This window comes from Gavia stellata, chromosome 8 (genome assembly GCF_030936135.1).
Source record: "Gavia stellata isolate bGavSte3 chromosome 8, bGavSte3.hap2, whole genome shotgun sequence".
Taxonomy (NCBI): domain Eukaryota; kingdom Metazoa; phylum Chordata; class Aves; order Gaviiformes; family Gaviidae; genus Gavia; species Gavia stellata.
This window is the reverse complement of record NC_082601.1, coordinates 31,491,764-31,515,038: the sequence shown is the minus strand read 5'-3', so window position 1 is coordinate 31,515,038 and position 23,275 is coordinate 31,491,764. Positions and strand designations below refer to the sequence as shown.

The window sequence follows — 23,275 nt, the reverse complement described above, 5'->3', positions numbered from 1 at the left end:
ATTTCAAGCATTTTTTTTAATAACTGGCAATGGAAAGGGTTACTTTTTTCTTCTGGCACCTTATTTTTTGAGGGTTTCCATAATTCAGTGTCTGTTCTTCATCAGACCAAAACTCAAAAATTCATTCCTTTTTCTTCTTCCTATCATTTCTTCCCCATCTACCACAAAGTCACATTATTTTTGAAAATGTGCTTCCTTGAATCTCATCTTTTTAAGTAGAAAATGGATGCATACAAAAATTAGTAACAAGATTTAAATGCTATCAGTGGATGCTGTAATAGAAGCACTTAGTTTCTGGAGTTTGAACTCCACTGAAGTGCTATGTTTCAAAGCAGGAGTTAAGGGAAGATTGTTTAAGTGCACTAAAAGAGATTTAGAAGAATTATGGGAACTCTTATATCAGTCCACGTAGCAAAGGGCTCAAATGGGGAACAGGAAGAAGTGTTTCAACTTAAAAACTTGGAAAGAACTAAGATTTCATTCTTATTTATGTACATCTATACCTTCTTATCAGTGTACAATAGAGTTAAATTTGGTGATCAAACCAAGCTTTTATTCCATTTGACTTAGTCTTTGCTGTAATTCTTTGTGTGTGACTTAATTTTAAAATGTGAAGATTCAAGCCTGTTCTTTACTGAAGCCTCAGGCAGTTGGTTTTGATGGAATCAGGATTAGGCAACTGGACTCCCTTCCCTGTGTGAACTCTTCATCATGTGGTACAGTGTCTCTCTCACTTACCCAGCCACATAACTGGAAATAGAAAGCATATTGCAGTGTTTCTTAATCACATGCAAATTCCATTCATGTGCCCAAGTTTTCAGAGCAGACTTGGAGATTTAATTATACAGACCCTGTTAGTTTCAATAGGACCTGTGTGGCTAAATCCCCTGAATTAGTTTAGAGGGGGGAAAAAAAAAACCAGCCACGCAGCACTTGTCAGCCTAACCTCCTGGCACATTTAGCTGCTTTTTAAGATGGGATCTTCAGAAAAATTTTCTGGCAAAAATTGAGGTTGCTGGTGAATGAGAAAACAGGAGCTGTTGAGTTCGTCTAAGGTATTTCTCCTCTTTAAAACCTCAAAGGTATCAAGTAATAATGAATAGGGTCCAAGAGACGTGGCTGGGAGAAGCATGATACCCCTCCTATCCAGATTCATAACTCTAAGGCATTTTTAAAATGTGTTTGCAGAACCAATCTGGGAAAAGTATGGAATTTGGACTAGCTTTTTTTTTTTGGCAAGATTGAGCACTGCTGTGCAGGACATAAGTATTCTCATGTTTTTCTAATGCTTATAGGTAAGCACATGCAATTAGTCTTTATAGGTGTAGCTTTGACAGGTTGGGATTAAAACCTCCGAATTAATCTTTTTGGTTTTTTTCCTCCTTCACAGACAATATTCTTACCTGAAGAGAGATGGCAGCAATCAATTCTCCTGTAAATATCAAGGAAAAGGTAGGTTCAAGTAACAGTACACTGCAAACCAAAATTAAATTTGCATATATATTTCATCTTTGCTCCTTCAAAAACCATTCACATACTTAATTTTAACATTCATTGACTCTGTGCATAAAGTTAAGTACACAGGCAGGTATTGATAGGATTATTATATTAATCTTGGTTGATGAGAAACATTTTTGCTTTTCTGCAAAGAGACAATGTTTTGTCAGATAGACTTCTCTTACTCCTTTGTGATTCCTGTGCACACTGATGCTGTGGAGAATAGCACTTTGTGATGATTGCTGCTGTACAAAATACAACCTTTGAAGAAACACACCCTTTAGAAAATAATTTTTCTGACCAAAAATGTCATACTTGTACTACTTAAAGCAATTCCTAAAATTACAGGGCCTGAAAAGAGTAGATTTTTTTTCTTTCTATGTAAGTAGATCTGCTTTGAACTGCATTCCATGTGCTTGAGTATGTCCTCTCCAAATGCTGGCTACTGCTAGAGCCTCACCGCCCTTTCAGGAGCAGTAAAGGACCTAAAGATAATTAGTACACTGTGCTGGTTTTGGCTGGGATAGAGTTAATTTTCTTCATAGTAGCTGGTATGGGCCTATGTTTTGGATTTGTGCTGAAAACAGTGTTGATACACAGGTATGTTTTAGCTACTGCTGAGCAGTGCTTACACAGAGTCAAGGCCTTTTTCTGCTTCTCACACCACTCCACCAGTGAGTAGGCTGGGGGAGCACAAGAAATTGGGAGGGGACACAGCCGGGACAGCTGACCCCAACTGACCAAAGAGATATTCCATACCATATGATGTCATGCTCAGTATATAAGTTAGGGGAAAGCTGGCCGGGGGACCACTGCTTGGGGACAGGCTGGGCGTTGGTTGGAGGGTGGTGAGCAATTGTTTTCATTTGCATCGTTTGTCTGTCTTGTTTGTTGTTGTTGTTTTCCTTTTCATTACAATTTTTATTATTATCATTATTATTTTATTTCATTTATTAAACTGTTCTTATCTGAACCCACGAGCTTTCTCAGTTTTACTTTTCTGATTCTCTCCCCCATCCCGCTGGGGTGGGGGGGCAGTGAGTGAGTGGCTGTGTGGTGCTTAGTTGCCAGCTGGGCTTAAACCATTACATACTCAAATATGAGGTAGGTCAGGAGATCCTTTGTGACTCCAAGCAGGCAGATTGTGAAGAGACAGTCTAACCAACATAAATAGGAAACCAGGACATCTGTCAAAGAATAGGAAAAAAGGAGAGAGAGAGAAGTGGGAAGACTGTAGGAGTATAACGTGATAGGGTTGAATTTTAAAAGAAGCCAAGATTTTGATAATTCACCTGAATGGTCGTCTTTTATAAAATCAGGTTTTGTTCTATTTCACGTTTGGGAAGAGAGATGGAGCTTTGCATTTGGGAAGTTCAGAGAATGCTAATGGGTTCCTTGATTTACGGCCTTATTAAGCCCAATGTGACGCTCTGATGCAGATTATAAGGCAGTGTGATAAATGTTGAAGGCCAGAATCCCATTCTGTCAGTGAGCTCAAGTTTGTCCAGGTATCAGTGAAAAGTTGATTAGGCCCGTTCACTCCATGAAAGATGCACAAGGAGAAGGGATCAAGACTGATTACCCTCACTGTTCTGTATTTCCTTGATATTTAATGTGAAATGGAGAGATGTAGTCATCTTCCGCTGTATCATAAGACCTGGCTGTGGCACATTACACATCCTGCAGGGCAGCAGGCATGTGAAATATTCACTTCTCTCTAAACCTGTCAATGGGAAGGAAAAAAACCCACAAATTTGTGTGTGATTCCTTGGATTAACTCTTTTCCTCAGCTGACAAAAAAATTTATTCAGCAGAAAAAGATTGCACTTTTGCAATTCAAACTTCAGGTTTGCAATTAGGTGGACTGATAACAAGGAAAAAATCATTTGGCTTGAGGAATGTGTGCAAGATAATGTCAATGTGGCTTTCCAATCCAGAAAAGTCCCAAGGAGTGATAGATAATTAAGATGTAATATAACACACCACAGCATGACAGAGAAAAGAAATAGCCTTGAACTAGAGGTCAGTAGTCAGATTCTTAGTTAACTTGCTGTTTTGCTTCTGAGTTCACAAATAATGAATTTTTCAGTTGGGTAATCTATTTTTCAGAACTGATCATGACTAGTAGTCAATGGCTGTAAACCATCATATTTGGTTTATAAAGAGTTGATGAACCATGACAACTATTGAGCCTGAAACTAGGTTTCCTCAGGTTTCAGTTTGCTACTGATGTTTCCTGAAAGAACAGTTACAAACTGTTACCTGCCCATCAATACATTAATGAAGCTGCTGAGGAAACCGCGTAGCAAGTGATGATTTACATTAAGTAGTTCAGGTGGGAATGAGTTCCTGTTCAGACTGTTGTGTCCATCTTTTGCTGCTTACTCGCTTTATATCCCCTGATGGGAAACAACTCCTTACCTGTTGCACTGTCCAGGTGCCTGCTTTTTGAGTAGTTTTTCCTCATATTTGTTGTTACCTCCTGAATCACTCATTGTTCTTGAGGATTTTCGTGTCAACATGAATCTGTATGTCAGTGATGAGTATCTTCCTTAGCTCCTAGTAACAGCGCAGGGTTTAAATATTCAGTAGTATGATGGATTTTGCAATAGAAAGTAATGTCATCAAATCCTATCTCCTAGTACCAGAGTGCTGGAAGGTAAATTATAGTAACTTTTAAAATGCAACTCAGTAAATCAATTGAAGTTCTGCCTATTTACTGTGTAGCTTGAATTTTTTTTATTAATTCAGTCAGTTTTACAAGTGCAGGATTTTACAAATCATCTGTTTGTCTTTTGCTGGTTTAAGAACTGCAACAGGACCTTTATTCACACTAGCTATCTGCTATTCCAAGTCTGGTATCTGCTGGGAGTATCTAAAATCAACTGTTTATGCACATATACATTTTAAGGCAGGAAAATAATTGGATCAATACACTCTGTTATAAATAGTTCCTCTCTTTATTCCTGTATCCTCCATCCATATTTAGTGGCGCTAAATCCCTATGCCAAAGTGAAAACTTAGTTTAACAACAATTAACATTTTATTGCAAAATCGCTGATTTTTATTCCGGAAAATATAGACTAATAATCTACTAAATAAAGGCTTAGTGACTGAACAGCAGAAACCTCATGAACTCTACATACATTAGCTGAGATGCTAGCATGCTCAGTTTGCCATTTCACTTGGACAAGTCTGTCTTGTTTTAAAATGAGATTGCAATGGCACAGAACCTCCATTTGACATCTCATATTTGGTTTACAGTATGGTGGCTCTTTCTGTCAGCAACAAACTGAGTAACTCTAAAGCAACTGTAGCTTTGGAACCTTCTGAGTAATGTACTAGAAATACGAGGAAGGGGTTGAACAGATACGTCCTGCTGAGTTGGCTTTAATTATATTTGCACTTAGACTGCTAAAATGTTAAGGAGTTCATTTGCACATTTGAAAAGCAGACATATTTACAGTGTCCTGGTAAGAGAGTCAAAATCAAATCCCTTTCTCACTTAGAAAACTTAGAGCAAGACATGGTCATGCTACACAACATTGAAGCAGTGAGTTTAATGTTTACTTTTTCCACCTTTCTGGGGAGAGTATTTCTGGGAAACAAAACCAAGATTTATAAATTACTTTTGCTGAGCTCCACAAATCCATTGCCATCAACACAAATATAACCAAGCCTTGTTAAAAAGAACATAATAGAATACAATTCCTTCCCGGTTCTCCCATTCTTCTACCTCAGTGCTTGTAGATCATAAATATATTTAAGACTTTGATCCTGCTAGGACTTGAACGAAGCCGAGGGAGCTGTACATCTGCACACAAATACTTACTCTTGTAAGTTTCTGCAAAAGTAGAACACTAAATTTCTCCTTAAATTGAACATTGTTTCTCTGTGACAAAAATGTGGTACAGAGCCCATGAAGTTTTAGCATAATGTTTGTTGGTTTGTGTTAAAATGGTGGCCTTTCCCCGTGTTCCTTCCATGATCAGCTTGTAGCTATTCAAGGAAATAAGTTATCTGCCCCTGTTTTAAAGGTGATGTGAGGCTCAGGCAGACATTTTGGGCATTATGCTCACACACAGGCTCTGTAAGACCCCTACCCCTAATTTGAGTCATAAGAGAATGCTACTGTAGTACTGATAGTTGTATAATTCATTCTTGGCATTTCAGCTGAAATAGTTCATAAAGTCAATAGGTTAAACATTCTATTTCACATCCTTTCTTCCCCCACTCCCTCCCCCCCGAGAGATTTATATAAAATGTTGGCCTGTGATGTCAGGAAGGCTAATGGAAGTTTCCATAGTTGGCGGAGGCTCCTGCAGCTGTGATACTCTTGTGGGGAGCCAGGGCTGTGATTACCATATTTTCATGCACATAACCCACAGATTTTCTGGAATAACACAAGTTCTGCACTTGAGCAGCCACAAGGGTCATTAACTGCCTGCATAGCTAGCACAAGGAGAAGTTTACCATCAGGATCTCTTTCAGAATAATTCCCTCTGCCCTGACCCTTGCTATAGTCTACCTTGACTATGCCACTGTCCCTCTTGGCTCTGATTATACTCATGTCTGTGCCTAAAAATACACAGTATAACTAACGACTTGTTTTCTATTATCAGGATTTTCAGAGACTGAGAGCTATACATAGTTCAGATCATATGCACACAAGTTCACTGGATTAAGGAATAAAATGGGCCAAACTGATTGGCTTAAATACAAAATAATTCCATAAAATTAATGGAGGTGTTCAAGCATTAACCTAATACATCACCAGAAGAGGTGCTGAGATTCTGAATGACAAGGCCTCCAAAGAAGAAGCAATTGGAGTGAGGAATACAAGTGATGTATTGTCTCCTGCAACAATTAGACCCTCCTAGTTTAACAAGAGAAGAGTGAATATCAGGCACTCCCCAGGATAGCCTTTCAGCTCTGGCACATGATTTTGGTTTTGATCCAAAGAAATATTGGGAATTGTTCAAACTTCAGGACTTACTGTTGGGCCTATCTTTTTTTTTTTTTTAATTGTGTGTCTAAATGTGTTTGAACAAGTGAAATCTGATGTCAGCTGGAATTAGGAAAATACTCACTCAGATGAAAATCCTCTTCTTGGGATTCCGTTAGGAGTGAAGTTTTGTTGAAGTTCTCCTGAAAGGCTTGCTTTTTCATTTGTCAGTTCAAGTGTCAGAGCTGTAGGAACAGATGGGCAGGTTTGTTCCATAAACTGCAAGAAGGAAATTTTATTCAGATGTGTTTTCGGGGCGGGGGGTGGGGGGGGGGGAGGGGGGGGAAGAGTGTCATAGTTTTGTTTACATTACACCATAACTGTGGTTTTCATAAGTGATAGCATGCAAGGAAAAAGTAGGATTCATAGTGGAAGGAATGGAAGAGTATACAAATTTAAAATCATACATTACAAAAGCAGATAGTTTCCAATCTATGATTTCACTAGGTCTCCTTAAAGTTGACCTTTGCAGCTGTTCCTTGCCCATGTGTTGAAGTAGATGGACTTAGTCCAAAGACCAGCAAACTTGATCAAAACGCACTCATGTCACTTGATGAGCCATTTAACTTGGGTTAAAGATATTATAGATTCAGCTCTCTAATGCTGTCATTAGTCAAGCAGAACAGTTCTTACTGAGCCAAACTTTTTAATATGTTCTTTCAGGATTCCTGAAATGTCTGTTTTTTCCATTTAATTAGTTTACAAATTTGGGGGATAGGGGTGACTTAATAAATCCATGATGATTGCCTAAAGTAGTTTACTGCAGCGAGTAGAATTTGTTTTGTGCTTATTGGGGATAAATGATCCAAAGGTATCAGTGTGATTAAACAGGTTATGTAGTGGAAATAGAGGTGCAGACCTGATCAAAGCTGTTATTTGGCTCAAAGGGGATGTCAGCAACACTCGTTCAGTGTGTTGTGATGAACGCGGTTAGTAAAGCTTCTGGAAAAATGTCACCAATGTAAGAAATAGGCTCTTAATGCAGCAAAGTCAAATTATATTTATGAATGTGTTTGTGTAGGAGTTTTTAAAACCTTAAAAAATTATGCCATTAAGTGTTTTTAAAATGTGTTTTCCTGCTTAATGTGGCCAGGACATCTGCTAATGCTAAATTCCTAGATCATAGAAACCCGCAGAGTTCTGCAGACAGCCCTTCTTCCCTGGTCCTCTTGCAGGATTTGGGTCCACCCCAATTGGAGGTGTAATCTAGTTGAACATGGCCTACACTGCTACCTGTCCTCAGTTGCAGTGGGTATATATGGTATATATGTGTACATAAAGATTTGCTACTGACATGCAGTAAAAATAAAGTAGGAAGATGTCTGTGTATTTGTTGATAACCATACTTCTAAATGAATTTAGCTCCTAACTTAGAGAAAATCCGTTGATCTTAATATTTAGTACAAAGTGAAGGTGGATCTGCGTTGGTGTTCTTAACCAAGCATAAGTAAGAATATTTCTGAGTAAGTGACCGTAATAGTAACTTACTTCAGGGGGATTAGAGCAGCTGTGTTCAGAGGTTTCAGAACAGCCGTGAGCTTTCAGCGAAGAAGTTTAATTTGTCACTATGTCAGAAATATATAAACAAATTCTCTGAACCCCGGATATGTTACTTATTCACCAGAAACATCCTCTTTGAGATGATGCCAAGGGGGAGCAGATGGAGTAGAGCAGCAAACAGGCAGCAATTCATTCCATGTTGTTACAGTTGCCTGGGAACCGTCTGAAACTTGACAGAGAACCTAAAGGACTCAGAGGAGTACACAGCAATGTCAGCTTGGTTCTGGCTGTGGAGTAGGTAATCTTCTGTCATAACTTTCAGGCAAGCTGAATTTCTTTTTGAGCTTGACTTACCAGGAAAGTCTCATGAGATGGGTGTTCATGAGGACTTCGAGTAAGACACCATGAGAGGTTAGAATTTCAGTGTCCTTCTCTGCTGTGTGCCATGCTTCTCAGAAATAACCTGTTACTGAATTTATTTTTTTTTAGGGGAGCCAAAAATTTGCCCCAAGTGAGATTGCTTATAGTTTAACAGTAATTCAGAAAAATAGTCAAGTATATCTGATCAGACCTTGGGGATTTTATTTTGGGGTAGAAACAGCTTATCTGAGGGGACTTGGAACTTTTTTGAATTTTGATATCACTTCTGGGCAGTCCTCAGCAATTTGTGTAAGAGACTGATAAAAACAACCTCATGACTATGGAATTCTGGTCCTGATGAGACGCAACCTGGCTCAAATTGCAGCAACTTTAACAGGGCTTGAGCAAGCATTTCAAGTTAAGTGTATGCTTAAGACTTCAGCTCAGAAAAGTGGTTAAGGTCTTCTAAACTTTGAACTAACTTTAGCCTTATCCACAAGAGTAACTAGGTCTGCAGGAATTAAATGCATGCTTGCAAGGTAGGTCTCCGGATCGTGGGTTTAAATGGAGGTGGATGTGGGTTCTGTCTTCCACGTTCTTGAGCGTACACAGTTGTTTTCAAGATCACAGATTTATATTTTAGATTTGTGATTGCTTTAAAGTAGCTTTTGTAAGCTGAAATTCTGAGCAAGTCGTCTTAGTAGTAAACAAAGAAATGTGCTTTCCGGTCAGGCTGCAGGAGGGAAAGCCCAGGAATTTAACTACTGTCAGTGACAGCTTCTCAACTAATGCTGACATTAACAGCACAATTATCTGTGGTTCAGGAGGTATGTTACTGAATTCTTTTTGTGTCCCGGAGTGCTTGTCTAGCATCCAGATGATGACAGAAATTCACTGGGAATCTACATTGGATAAAGACAGGATGATTCACAAAACCATTAAAGCAGTTGACTTCCCTGTACTCTGTCTGGTAATGTTGTTCTTCCTACGATCAGGTTTCAGCGAGTAGGAAGAAAACTGTTTTCTCCCACTTACACAGAAATCTATATAAGGTAGACTGCTGTGAGTTTGTTCTTGCAGACTATTAGGTATTAATGCAGTATCACTGCGTGTTAGATTCTTTGGCTGTTGTACTTTTCATCCTTGAGGATGTTAAATATTTTTAAAAGGAATTTGTGGATGAGAAGTCATACAATATTGGATTATTCTAGTTCCATAATCTGTTGCTTACATGTTGAGAAGATAAATGTTCTTGGTAACTTTGAGGACTGTAAGTTTAGAGAAATAAAGTTGGGAATTATCTCCTGTCCTGGAATCACTCTATCACATCTTTAATAAAAATGAGCTCTATATAGTTTTCTGGATTGGGAAGTGACTGAGTTCCCTCAAGCAGCTGGAGACTTGTAAGCAGTTGAGGTGTATAGCTGTACTTGCAAAAGGGCTGGTGTATCACCTGAACTAGCAGGTGAACCAGAGAGGAGCCAGCATACCTGGGCTGCCTAGATCCAGTGCATACCCAGCCCTTTAATATATCTCCCACTTGTCATCTTGTATTTGTCAAGTGTTCCTGGAGCTTTGCTGTGCTTCCATTCATCACAGTCTGCGATATGTCTCTTACGACCTTCAGCTGTAGAAATGCATTTGTGTTAGGCTTACACTGACAGGAAGGTTGTCTACCCCTCCCTTTGGCTTCTCCTTTTGTATTGCTATGTCCCTTTCCAGAAATATACGGTGCATGTTTTGCATGTGGGGACAGACCTGAGCTTCAAACATGGAAATCTACACACGTTTTTGAAACCAGGGTGAAAGGACTAAGAGGTAGAATATTAGGGAAATTTGCATTTCTAGGGTAAAGCTGTCATATGGCCTAGTCTCCCTCAACATACCTTGTCCTCCTCCGAGATAAGCTGTCAGGTCACAATTTTTAGCCATTTGTCAATAATTTCTGGATGTCCAGAAATCGCAGACTTTTTCATTGCCTGTGTACAATATTTCCAGTGTATTCTGGATGAAAACATCAGTCAAACAGTGCATATCATATGTCGGAGATCTGGTGTCTGGCACACAGATCTGTCTGTCTTTGAAATTCCAGCATAAATATGGTAACATTGTTCCATTTTGTTCCTAAAAAATTTTAAGACAAAACATTTTATTTTAGAACAAAACCTTTTGGGATTTCTCCTCTGTTGGAATTTTGGGTTTATAACTGCTTTCGTTGTTTCTGAACAGAGCAGTACATATCTATATTTTTTTCTTTAATATTGATATCCTACTGGTTGCAAATTGTAGTTTTCATCTATCTTATCCCACATAAGTCACTGCAGAAATCTGGAAAGCAGAAACAGTAACAACTTGAGGGTATCCTGGGTATCACAGCATACATACACAAGGGAAGCAGATTAAGGAACTTCTGACTTGGAATTTCCTAAGTCCTGGCTGCTTTACTTGGCAAACTGATACTCTTTTCCTGAGGAATTTTTTCATGAAGCTTCTTAACTTTTTTATTTTCTAAATGGAAAGATAAGCAAATGTATATTTTGTACAACAGTCCAACAAAGGATATTGTTGGGTTTTGGCAGTAGAACTTTTGAACTCTGCAGTACATTAATGTTCCCTAAATCGAGATTTATTTTTTTTTATAGCCCAACTAAAATGGGACTGTGTCGACAGTGCTGGTCATATGCTTAATTTCTTTTCTCTGTATTGGCAAGTGTTCTTCCTAAGATCATCATCTTGCTTTTTTTGGGTTATCTCCACAACTAGAATGTTTCCGTAACCTTTTTGTATTTAATCATGTACTAGTCGGATGAAGCACAGTTTAGCTTTTAATTCTGTTTTTTCTATTAATCAAAAATTTCTTAACAAAGACCATACAGTGCTAACAGAAAGTATTCAGTAGATTATGTAGTCTAAAACATAGTCTGCCTGATCGAGTTCTTGTGTGTCAGTATTCTCCACTCCACAGATGTTGTTCTTAATGTCTTTAAGAAGTTTCCATACTGCAGTGTGTGGCGAGTTGCCTGATCCATCCTGTGGTCTTGGCCTCACTTTGTTGTTTCCAGATGCTTCTTGAGGCTTCCAGACCTTTCATAGCAAAGAAAGACCTAGCAACCATATGAAATTCCCATGCTTATATTTAAAGATGGTTAGAATACACTAGATATTTCCTTTCACTATTTTTCCTGTAAGCAGTTGCCACAAGGAGATTATGCAATTTTGAGTAGGCAGAGAGATGATCCACATCACTGTGAAAGAAGAGGGGAGGTTTTTGTGAGAATATGAAGATGTAATCCACATGGTGGAAATGTTTGGCAACTACCAGCTTGAACATAAAATAGGCTGCAGCTTGTGACCTGCTCTACCCTAGTGTCTTTGCCAACTTTTATTGTTATGGAGCCAGCTCAGTCCGTACTTGTTGCAGCTTTATCAGTAAATAGCATGCCTGTGCCCACAATCAGAAGATGAATAAAACTCCCTTTTCGAGGGCTTTCTCTGCACATCTGGTCGATTTGGGTTGGTTTTCACTTGAATACCTGCAGTGTATAGAGAGCTCTACTTTCTACTTCCCTCCCCATGTGTGCACATCAGCTGAAGAGATAAGCTTGAGCAGGCAGATTTTTCTGGATAGTTTCTGGCAACAACAGCCACTGGTTCAAGCGGTCCAGTTGACAGCCTAGCCTGCCTGAACTTCCAACATAGTTACCTGTGTTTACTAGAGACTCTAAAGCAGCTAGCTGTTGGGTTGGGACCTAGCTTGTGGGCAAGCCTTGCCCAGTCACAGGGTGGTAACATCAGACAAAGGATTAGATACGGCTTTGAAAAGGGTCTTTGGGAAGTAGATAAGCAATTTAACTCCACTGCCCTCTAAATTGTTGTGGCCTGAGTTGTCCAAGGCTAGACTTGCTACTTGAAATATGTTGTGGGCAAATGCGAAGTAGCAGAGAGATGTGTAACAGGATGATGGCCAGGAGCAGAGTAAATCATACTAAGTAGATGTACTAAAGTTGTGTGGTGAAGTCAAAAAGTGGCCTTCCTTACACAGTGAAAAAGATGAGCTCATCTAGAAAGCATCTTCCAGAACGTTTGATCCTGTGTGGATTTAGCTGAAGCGAGTATCAACCTTTTGTGGTGCTGAAGCGAAGTCCAGCAGGCATTGTGAATCAGAGCCCTCAGTCACTGTGCATTAACAGAACCTGAAATGAGTCGTGGCTTATGGTAGTATACGGGACAGGGAAATACAGTGGTTGAGGAGTGGGGTGAACATACTATGGCAAAATAAGATTTTTGGTCATAAATCTGAGCACTTAAGTGTTCTGAATCACCTTCTGTTGTCTCCACTGATGGAGGGAATCTAGAAAGATTGTTCTTCAGCATCTAAGTGGATAGCTAAGACCAAGGTAGTGTGAATGCTGTCAGCATGTAAGCCAGCCTAGTTCCCTTAAACAGTTCTGTCTTGACGTATTTTTTTCACAATTATATTTCACAGTGCAATAAAAAGACTACCAGTGCTTCACAATCAGAAATTAGCGTGACAACATTGTGATGCAGTAAATAAAGTACACTCAATCAAGGATGTATTCCCACTCAAAGATAGCAAAGAAGGGTGCCAGATAAACATTTGCAGTGCAATAACAAATTTCTAATAGTAAATACATGCTGGATAGCTTGACACAGAAGCTCAAAAAGCTGATTTGGAACAATTAGACTGGTTTTGGCACGGATCCTCTTGTGTTTTTGAGTACTACCATAGGCTTTTGTTAGTTTTGCTAACTACATTTAACCAAGTATTTTTGGTTTGGTACTACCTAGTAAAGCTTGTCTAGCATCAAAACAAGATAGTAATGAAGTTTCATGTAACTATTAACTTTCAGCTATATTACATGGGCATGAGAAAGTAAATCATCAACATGATTCCAGTAGGAATATTTTATTTAAAACATAGTGCGTTGAACTACCATGGTATAAATGGATACTGAAGACAATACAGCAATAGCAAATGCTGTGAGATTGAAGCATGGCATGCCAGAATCATCTGTGGGTGTAACACTTCGTCCATCAGCAGAGTTTCCTGAAGGAAGCATTTGGCTTCCCATGTCCTTTGTTCAGGATTTTGTTACATAAGCTTCCTGGTCACGTATATATGGAACAGCAAACTGAAATTATACTGAGCAGCCACTAGAGCTTTTAAAAATTATACTGTTCTCTTTTAGCTTGTGACTATTTTCATGCATATGACTGTTTACCAGATGTCAAAAAACCACCGACCATAACTTTGATGTAGCAAGGCTGGGCAACAGTCTTGTTGAAGTAGTGTACTCTGTAAGTTTGTATAGGTGATGTGTCTTGTCAAGTCGCATGGCACCAAATAGAACACTTAGGAAAGAAGCATAAGGCCAAATTCTGTCAGTTTAGTTAAACTAGTTCTCCCGCTGTGACTGAGGGTAGGATTTGGTTCCAGGTTGTGCTGGTTTTGGCTGGGATGGAGTTAACTTTCTTCATAGCAGCTAGTATGGGGCTGTTTTGGATTTGTGCTGCAAACAGTGTTGATAAAGCAGGGATGCTTTACTTACTGCTGAGCAGGGCTCACACAGAGTCAAGGCCCTTTCTGCTCCTCACACCACCCCACCGGTGAGTGGGCTGGGGGTGCACAAGAAGTTGGGAGGGGACACAGTCAGGACAGCTGACCCCAACTGACCAAAGGGATATTCCATACCATATGACGTCATGCTCAGCATATAAAGCTGGGGGAGGAAGAAGGAAAGGGGGGACGTTCGGAGTAACGGCATTTGTCTTCCCAAGCAACTGTTACACGTGATGGAGCCCTGCTTTCCTGCAGATAGCTGAATACCTGCCTGCCGATGGGAAGTGGTCAATAAATTCCTGGTTTTGCTTTGCTTCTTTGCGCGGCTTTTGCTCTACCTACTAAATTGTCTTTACCTCAACCCGCGAGTTTTCTTACTTCTACTCTTCCGATTCTCTCCCCCATCCCATCTGGGGGGAGTGAGCAGGCGGCTGTGTGGTGCTTAGCTGCCGGCTGCGACTAAACCACAACACAGGTTTACTGGCTACCAGTTCTATGATTTGGTCTCTTGAAGAAATTATTTTCATTATTTGCATGGGCCAGGTAAGGAGAGGATGGGTATTGCTTCATGCAGATGCATTGTTGTATACTTGTAAGCATGTCATGTATAACATGCATTTATGTAAATACGCATTGGCACAGAGGTACCCTGTTGTTTAAATGAGTGTAATAAATCCATCTGTTATTGTCTTCCTTTTTTTTTCTTCCAGATCAATGCAATCCGATCAGTTGTTCCGAACAAAAGCAATAATGAGATAGTGCTGGTGTTGCAGCAGTTTGATAACAATGTAGACAAAGCTGTTCAAGCTTTCATGGATGGTGAGTACAGTGTACCTTTTTCACTAAGGCATGAGGGATTCAATTGTATGCTAAAGCATTCATTTTCTCAGGTGGCTCAAAATATATTATGTTGTTCTGCTGAAATTCAGATGATTGTGACACTTAAAGGTCATTTTTTATAATTGAACCTCCTGGCTGCGACTTTGCTTCTTCACAGTATGAGTTTGACATGGCTGTTTACCTATTCTACCTGACTTTGCCATGTTTTTGGTGCCATTCTTATTTCAGACCTTCTTTATTCAGCATGAAAATTAATGCTCTTTAAAGTAAATATGTCAGAATATGATTCACTATTGAAGATACAGTAACTAATAAGAATTTAGGATAGTTCTGAAGCAGATAACCAGGCCCCGAAACCCCTGAACTTGATGCATACATTGACATTCAAACCGCAATCTGAATTTTGCAAATAGCCTTGACATTTATAATGACTGAACCAAGACTCCATTGAAAGTTCGAGCCATTCTAAATCTGGATCCAAGTTTGTATTTTGCATCATGAGACCATCTTTAATGAAAGGTCACTTGTATTTAAATAACACTTTTCTGATAAATATATAATGGCAAGTATTTTGAACTTTCACCAAAGTCTGTAAGAAACCCTTTGCAGGAATAATAGCATACCATGAGCAAATCCTCTCAAAATCTTTGTAGCTTGTGGCTGATTAAAAGATACTAGAAGTTCAGTGGTCTCAAAAGCCCTGTATGTCTTAAAAATGCCTCATAGTGTTGATTTGCCATCTCACCAAGTTGCTTATTTCATATCTATTATACTTCAGAATAGTTTTGGGTTTGGATTAATTTACTACAATGTATCAGCCAAAAAGCATCATGATGCACTAGGAATAAATTACCAATATGCAAAAAGTAAATGAAGCACACTGAACTATTTATAAATGCATCAGAATTCTTCCATCAGATCTATATGGTGCCTCTTGATTCAGGCATCTGCATAGACAGTCAGATTCTGATAGATGTACGGAAATCAGAGTTTGTCTGTGCACTCACACACAGAGAAAGGAAAATGTGATGCATCTCATTAACAATAACTTTGTTTTCCTGTAATATATGTAGTGGAGGGTTGCTCTATAATTATCAGTAAGTTCCTTTCATTCAATATATTTTGTCTTAAGTTACCATTGCTTGCTTGTGGTCTATGAGTTGTTCTCAATGGCTCCTCAAAAGGGGATTTGCTCTCATAGCAGATGATGGCACATGGCGATTAGGAAGAAACAGGGCAAAAGCAAGCCTTGGAAGAGTGCAACAAAGTCTTGAAGAAAAGCAGGCTGTTCTAACCTGAGTTCAAATGATCTTTGTTTGAACTTTACCGGTTTATGATCATTGTGCCTTGAGTTCAGAAGTCTTTGCAAATGAGCATTTGAAAACAGCCAATATTTGTTACTGTCGGGGAACAGTGTGAGAAAAGATGTGTCCATTCAGGTGCCCCTTGTGGGTAGAAGGAATCTAGCACTTCGAGTATCTTTTCACATGAATGACAAAAATCAGGGTTAGTTGGAGGAACCCCTAAAATAACCCTCACCTTGCATAGTATTCACAGGGAAGCTGAGGAAAGCGAAGCTAAAACAACACAAAAAGAGTGTTGGACAATACTGTGAAAACAGTCAACAAAGCTGTCAAGTGAAATCGCGTATTTCCAGCAGCAAGGAGTAAAATGGGCAGCAAATGTCTGGGTTTATTTCTTCATACTGAAACATGGTGTCTGTCAAAAGATAGCATGCCTTTAGGAGAGGGGTATTTATATGTCCATAAGTATGTATGTGTATAAATAAATATAGATATATTGTATAGTTATACACATAATAGAAGTTTTCTTATCCTTCTGACTGCGTTGCCATGTCATCTAGGAAACAAAATACGGCTTTGATGAATTCCATACACATTTTTTTACAATTTAACGAATTAGGTTTAGCATTGCTAGCAAGACATGTAATCTCTTCTAATGTGCGTGATAGACTCACCAGATAATCTTGGATCTGGATTATTGTGATAGAAAAATAATTTTGGTACATTTGAAAACCTCACGTGTCTTTGGCTGAATACATGGTGATGACTCATGGTGGTCGGGAAACAGCATTACTTCTTAATAGTAATATCATCAAGACTTCACTGAAATGAGTGAGAAGAATGGCTGGGTATGAAATCCTTTTGGAAAGGATAATAAATGAATATCTACTAGAATTATGCAGTGATGGTAAAGTGATTCTTAAATTCAAGCAGAAGACCTTTAACCTGGTTGTGATTAAAAGGATTATTGTAGCAGATACTGCCATAGTAGTTTGGATGACAAATCAGACTGCACACTTACCATAAGCATCTGTTTTCAGCTTTAGGGTCCAGGAGGACAAAATAATGATGTTAACTAGATGCAGAAGAGTTTTCTTCTAACATGGCAGCTGGCACTGGTCTGACTGAGGCTCTGCTTGCTTTGTTCTGTAAATTTATCTAAGCAACTCCTTAGGGCTGGCAGACAGAGTTTCAAGTATACAAAATTGTAATTTTTCAATATAAATTTTAATAATTTTTTTCTGCCAGGCCTAAGTTTGCTGTGTTTGTGTGATGCAGAATTTCTGCAGGAGTCCACGAAATTACTCTTTTTGATGCTAATTAAGTCTTCATTTTTATGTTCTTATGTCTTCTGAATATGACAGATAACACATAGGAAGCATATGCTAAAAATGCCAGATTTTAAAAATTTTGGAAGCTCTAGAGTCAGGCTGGACTGTCTAGTTTAGCCAGTGTTTATACTAGGGTGCCAAGAAGCTTCCCTTTTCAGGCAAGAGATTTGAGTGTTGATTTTTCTGGGCCTTATGCTAGTGCTTTAAGTTAGGCATCCACTTAATCACTTTGTGGAATGAGGGCCATAAAAAGCAGTAATGCCAAGTAGCCCATCCACTGTACATAGCGTAATCAAATAAAATGGGTAACTAAAAAGGAGAAAGATGGCAGTACCCATTTTGTTCTCCCCGCATAAGAGAATTCACAACAACAAATGGAAATCCTGCCCAGCTAGGAAACTAGAAACTGTTCCTGAACACACTTGTTCTTTTCCATAGCTGAATTTCTGTTGAAATGTTTTATCTTTCCTTTCTCTAGGCAGTGCAACTCAGGTTCTAAAAGAATGGAACGTGACAGGGAAAAAGAAGGTAAGAACTTGCTCTTGAGAATCAAAGCATTCAGACCATTTATCAGCTGTCTGTGGTTGAAGGTAGCACTTTTTTTTTTTGGCCACTACTTCTGCCTTTGCTAATGTAGGTGACTTCATGCACACCTGTAGTCAGAATGCTTGAAAGCAAATGTGTGTATTATTTTTAATCCTGTTCATCTGTTGCTGTCTCTCTAGCCCAGTGTTCTGAGAGAATTTCTGGGACAGCACTTGTGTGTACATATGTGTGGGAGCCAGACCCTGGACAAGTACAGAACAAATCCCAAAAGAGGCCATGTGAAGAAATGCTTTTAACGAGCAATTGTATTCTGGATAGTCCTAGCCACTTGTGGTGCTAGAGTTTTTGCTACCAGGTGTAAAAATAACTTATGTGTAGGAGTCATCCATTAGGAGTCATGCATTAGTGACACTGTCAAGTCAGATACTTCAAGAATATATTTGGGGTATGATCTTCATGCTTATGTATCTCCAAGCCAGAGCTGTACCAGGAGGCTGTCCTGTGAGTCACTGTCATGGAGGCTCTTCTTTATGGTTGGGAGAGCTACAGTAGCAGTGGCCAACCTGTGTCCTCTGTGATCACTTTCTACCTGATGAGAGTGATGCCTTAAGGGTTTGTCCATGTTACTGCATGAATGTCCCCTAGATGGTTAGGAACTGCTTGTCCTAAGTGACTGCAAACATTTTGAGCAGCATCTTAATAGAGGCTCTGTTACCATTTTGCAATGCAAGTATTTTGTGTGGAAGGAAGGGGAAAACCAGTTTGGGGCTTCAGGTTTTATTTGAAATGGTTTATATACTCAGCTGAACAGATGCAATGTGTTGTATAGTGCAGGATGGCCTATGTAGATTGCATTACACTGATGTCACTTGTATGGCATTCTAAGAGCATGGACAATTTAATGATTATATTTTGAGTTTATATGAGTTGCACTGAACGATGTCTCTATTCTTGCAATATTTCTCCATTTAGAACAATAGGAGAAAAAGAAGCAAATCTAAACAGCACCAAGGCAATAAAGATCCTAAAAACAAGAATGGTGGACCTGAGAAGGCATCTCGAGAGCCCCAGGGAATATATGACTGCCATCTGAATGGATGCTCTAAGGACAACTCTTGCAGTAGTTCTGCCAGTCGGAAACTGGAAGCTGCTTCTCTTGAGAACAAAGGCTCAGGATTTGTAGAGTCGGCGCTGGTCTGTCCAGAAATCACCGGTCAGTGCATCTGGCACAAGACATCTTTTTAACTGGCAATAGCTAAGCCCCCCAAGTTTTATATAAAGATCTTGGTATTTTTATTGCCATGAAGCAGACTATAATAAAAAGAAGTTGGATAGAGGGGTTTGTGCAAAATAATGCACATAGCTATTAAAGTCATGCAAGTAGATCTATATCTGGGCAGAATTTGCCTTGCAAAATGTTTCCTTGCGAAATGTCTTTTTTTTTTTTCTAGAGACAAAAGGATCAAACTATAATTAGAGGCTTAGCTGATACAGAATATTACAGCTATAAATACAGAAGAATGCAGGGTTAGAAAATGGCTTGAGTGTAAAATGGTGACAGAAGCGATAAAATACCTCATCTGGAGTAAAGTCATCTGAGCAGTATGAGCTTGTGGCATATTACAGGATTTCTTTATTGCCTAGTCCAGACTGGTCCATTTTTTTCTTTTTCTCATCTTCCCTGAATAGCCTAGTCGCAGTAGATCTCCACTGGCTTTCCCTAAGAGGGAAGGGAGGGCCTTTGTGTTGAGAGAAGGCAGTCTGATAGCCTCTTAGTACATGCACGTTTCTGCTAGGGTCTAGACACTGATTCTGAAACTCTGGGGGACAGTAACACAGAAAGCTCTCCCCCACTGGGTTGTAGTAGATACAGGGTTATGATTATAGCAACATCAATGAAAACAAACCTTCTCTTCCAGGGGAGAAGCTCTGTAAAAGCTTTTGCCTTCAAGTATCCTTTCATAAAGCTCATATTTAGTTGCTGTCAGTACAGGTAGTGGTTTTCCAGCTCTTCGCATTTTAAACTTCTGACAGCCCTAGATTATTGCTGCTGTTAGTATTTTCTTCCTGTGTCTTAAGCAGTACGTAAGATTGCATTGAAAGAACTTTCCTTGAAATCCCTTTCTCCGTGGTTGCAATTACAGCTCTCAAACCTCATTTTAAAGGAATGCGCCCAATGGATAATTGTCCTGCAATTAATTCTCTGCTGCTTCCAAATGACTTTGGTGGTGCCAACCTCTGGTCAATTAAATGAAAACTCTGCAACCAAATAGACGAACTACTTATCAAGGAATTTTGTCCTCAGAATTTGGTGCTTCTCAAAGGGTCAGTGATACTCTTCCCGCCTTTGCTAGAGACTCCCACTTACTTTGGATAGAATATGCTATAAGCCAGAAAATTTTGCATTTCCCTAATACTAAACACATTCTTGCCACTTATTCTGCAAGATGTAAATATTTGTGGTATAAATATATGTGAAGCTCCCACGTCAAACTTCTTAGAGTTGCTTTTTTTGAAATGGTATGTGCATGAATAAAGATACATAGACTGAATTGTTCATGCATAGGGAGAGTTTTCTCGGGGGTAACAGACCTGAATGCAAGAAGAGTACCCATGCTTTTAGTGATCTTTTTCTGTGGCATTGGGATTGAATCCTTTTTTTCTTTGACATGATACAGTGTAGCGGTATACATATCAAGGGCAAAAAGTATCTCAGAATTTTTCTTTGCTTTTACAAGTGACAAATGAGATATTACCATAGCTTTACAATTTTTATAAACTTTTACACCTATCCCCTGTTCTAAAACAGGGGGAGGGAAGGATAAAATAAAGAGGTGGAAAAGAAAGGAAAGGAGATTGAGAGAAAATAAAACCTGAAACTTTCATATTCAAGTTTCCCTTGCATAGTAAAATAAGTTCCTGACAATTTGTTTAATACAGAGAAGGAAAGACTTTCTTCTTCACTTTCAGTTGCACTAGAATCCTTGTCTTTGCAGCAAGTAGTATAGCTACTTTCTTAAGGTCAAAAGCCACCTATAATGTATTGTTAAATTTGTGCTGAAGTGCATGAAGCTAAATAGAAGAGAAGGGTGATCAGGATCCTTCAGAGGCCAGCAGCTGAACCCTTGTGGTTTCTGAGCAAGTCACACAGACTGTTCTAAAGCAGTTTGAAATGCTGGAGTCCAAAGTGCGCCCATTTCATATTGCTCCCTCTTGTGTTGTAATCTCCTTTGTTTTGTCCTTGTCTGGCTTGTTTGTTTTGGTTCCTTCCCTATCAAATTAATGTTACTGTAGTCATTTCACCATCACCTTCAGACAGCTCACAGCTTAGAAAGATCGTAGTCAGGTGTCTGCTGACAGTCCCTTATGCTTTCCTCCCCTTGAGGAACATGAGGTTGAAGCTTTGCCTATACTAACTCACAGCCTGTGAGGTTAGGTCTTTCAGAGCCATAAAATCCTGGGTGCCTGGAAGGGACTTCAGGGGCCAGAAGGGAGGATGCAGTGTAGCTGTTGTTTCTCCATAATGTGTCCCATGCTAGAAGATGATAGGGGAGAACATGTGGCCATTACCTTTAGTCCAGGTCTGCTCTGCTTATTTCTTGCCATTGTTCCATCTTTCTTTTTCTGAGAAGCCTTTTAGTTGTTGCTTTTTTGTGTGATGGTTTCCCACAAGGAATCAAGACCTGCAAGAGCAAATGAAGCACAGAATTCAAGGCCCTGGAAAGCCAAATTGCCTCATCATGGAGGGCCTTAGGGAGTGTTTCACTTAATTATGAGTCAGTTCAGGGGCTCTCTCTCTCAAGATCTTGAAGGGGAAAAGGCCTCCAATAAACCAGATTACTTCAAAATGGTGACCAGAACAAACCTGCCAACTGTCCTTCTAAGAGTTCTTGGCAACACAGGATCTGAAGGATTTACAGCTACCCTTTCAGTGCATGCCCTTGTAAAGAAGGGGCATGAATGCACCGAAAGGATATTTGATGCTGCCTTGCCATGCTATTGCTTTTGCAGGAACTTGGGTAAAACCAGGTACAAATCAGATACTGATCTCTTTCCTACTTTTTTTCAATTGTTTTTCATGTAGGATGATTTTTAGTGAATCCTTTAAATTTCCTGTTTATATCTTGGAGGTTTTTTCTTCTTTCAGCCAAAGAATCCACTGAGGTTCACTTTATTTACAAGGTTTTGAAAGGCAAGCTGTTATAAAAAAATAAACCACTCATTTCAAAGATGGCAGCTCAGCAGATTTCAAAGCAATTTTATTTGGGCTGCTGCCAGTACTGGCAGCTCTGGTACTACTTGATGGTTAATACAGCAGAGGTCACACATTAGGCTAGTGCTGAAGTTCCAAGGCACCACGTACTGAACCCTGCAACAGTTTACTTCTAGCTATTACTACCCAAACCTTTGAATTCTCTTTCAAGTATTTGAGAGAAACTTTATCCCTAGATTTTGTCACACGTGTTTCTTAGCTGGCCCAAGCCTTCAGAGATTTGATGCGGACTTTCTCGATCTATTTTTAATTGTCTTGATTGTCCTCAATCAAATTTGAAAGTTCAGTTGCAGCATACTAAGGTATTGTTTGCTAGGCTATGTTGGTCATCTTGCTGCTGGGTTTCAAAGTAGCTCATGTGTCATTTTGGAAGAAACAGTGTCAAAGTATTTTGCAGACAAAAGGTGATTTTAAAGTTTTTTAGACTATAACCATTGTTTTAGATGACTTTCTTTAGGCAAAAAGCTGTCAGTTTGTCATTTGTCTAGACAAGTATACCAAAGCTGCTAATTAAATGCAGTAAAAAACAATTTTGCACTTGAATGACAAATTTCAAAAGATGTAATCTTGGGGTCAGAACCCAATAGCCCTGGCCTTTCTGTATAGCTTAGCTGATAGAAACAAGTAGTCTATCTGTTGGAGTTATTTAGCAAGGCCAGCCTCAACTGACAGTAGAAAGAACATTATTTATAAATCAAAGCTATGTGCATTAGTGGGAGATGCAGCCAGGGTTGCATGGGGTTAATGGCAGTTATCTCAGAACAGAGTTCCTGGCTATGTGTGAGACTGGTAGCTGCATTGAACCTTTGATATGTTCAGAGTGCTGCATACCTGATGTTTCCTTCTTTCACAGATGCACAGATTTCTTTAACTTCTGTAGCTATTTTCTTACATATGATTTAATGTAAGATACTTTCCCTGTTTGTCAACTGACCTTTTAAAGCCCATAAACAAAAGCTGTTTTAGAAATGTGGGCACTAATGTTCCTCCTTGTTCCTCTGGCATTATGTGATTGCCATGGAAACATACTAAGATGTA

The 23,275-nt window shown here is 39.2% G+C and overlaps 1 protein-coding gene across 1 annotated transcript in view; it reads left to right on the top strand.

The window, feature by feature from the left end:
* The window catches only part of SPATS2L (spermatogenesis associated serine rich 2 like), a 65,383-nt gene that overhangs the window by 17,804 nt on the left and 24,304 nt on the right, over window positions 1-23,275 (top strand). The window contains exons 2-5 of the mRNA XM_059820292.1: window positions 1,391-1,452; window positions 14,654-14,762; window positions 17,897-17,946; window positions 18,937-19,177. Coding sequence (XP_059676275.1) covers window positions 1,414-1,452; window positions 14,654-14,762; window positions 17,897-17,946; window positions 18,937-19,177 — 439 coding nt within the window. The 5' untranslated portion in view covers window positions 1,391-1,413. The remainder of the gene's footprint in view (window positions 1-1,390; window positions 1,453-14,653; window positions 14,763-17,896; window positions 17,947-18,936; window positions 19,178-23,275) is intronic.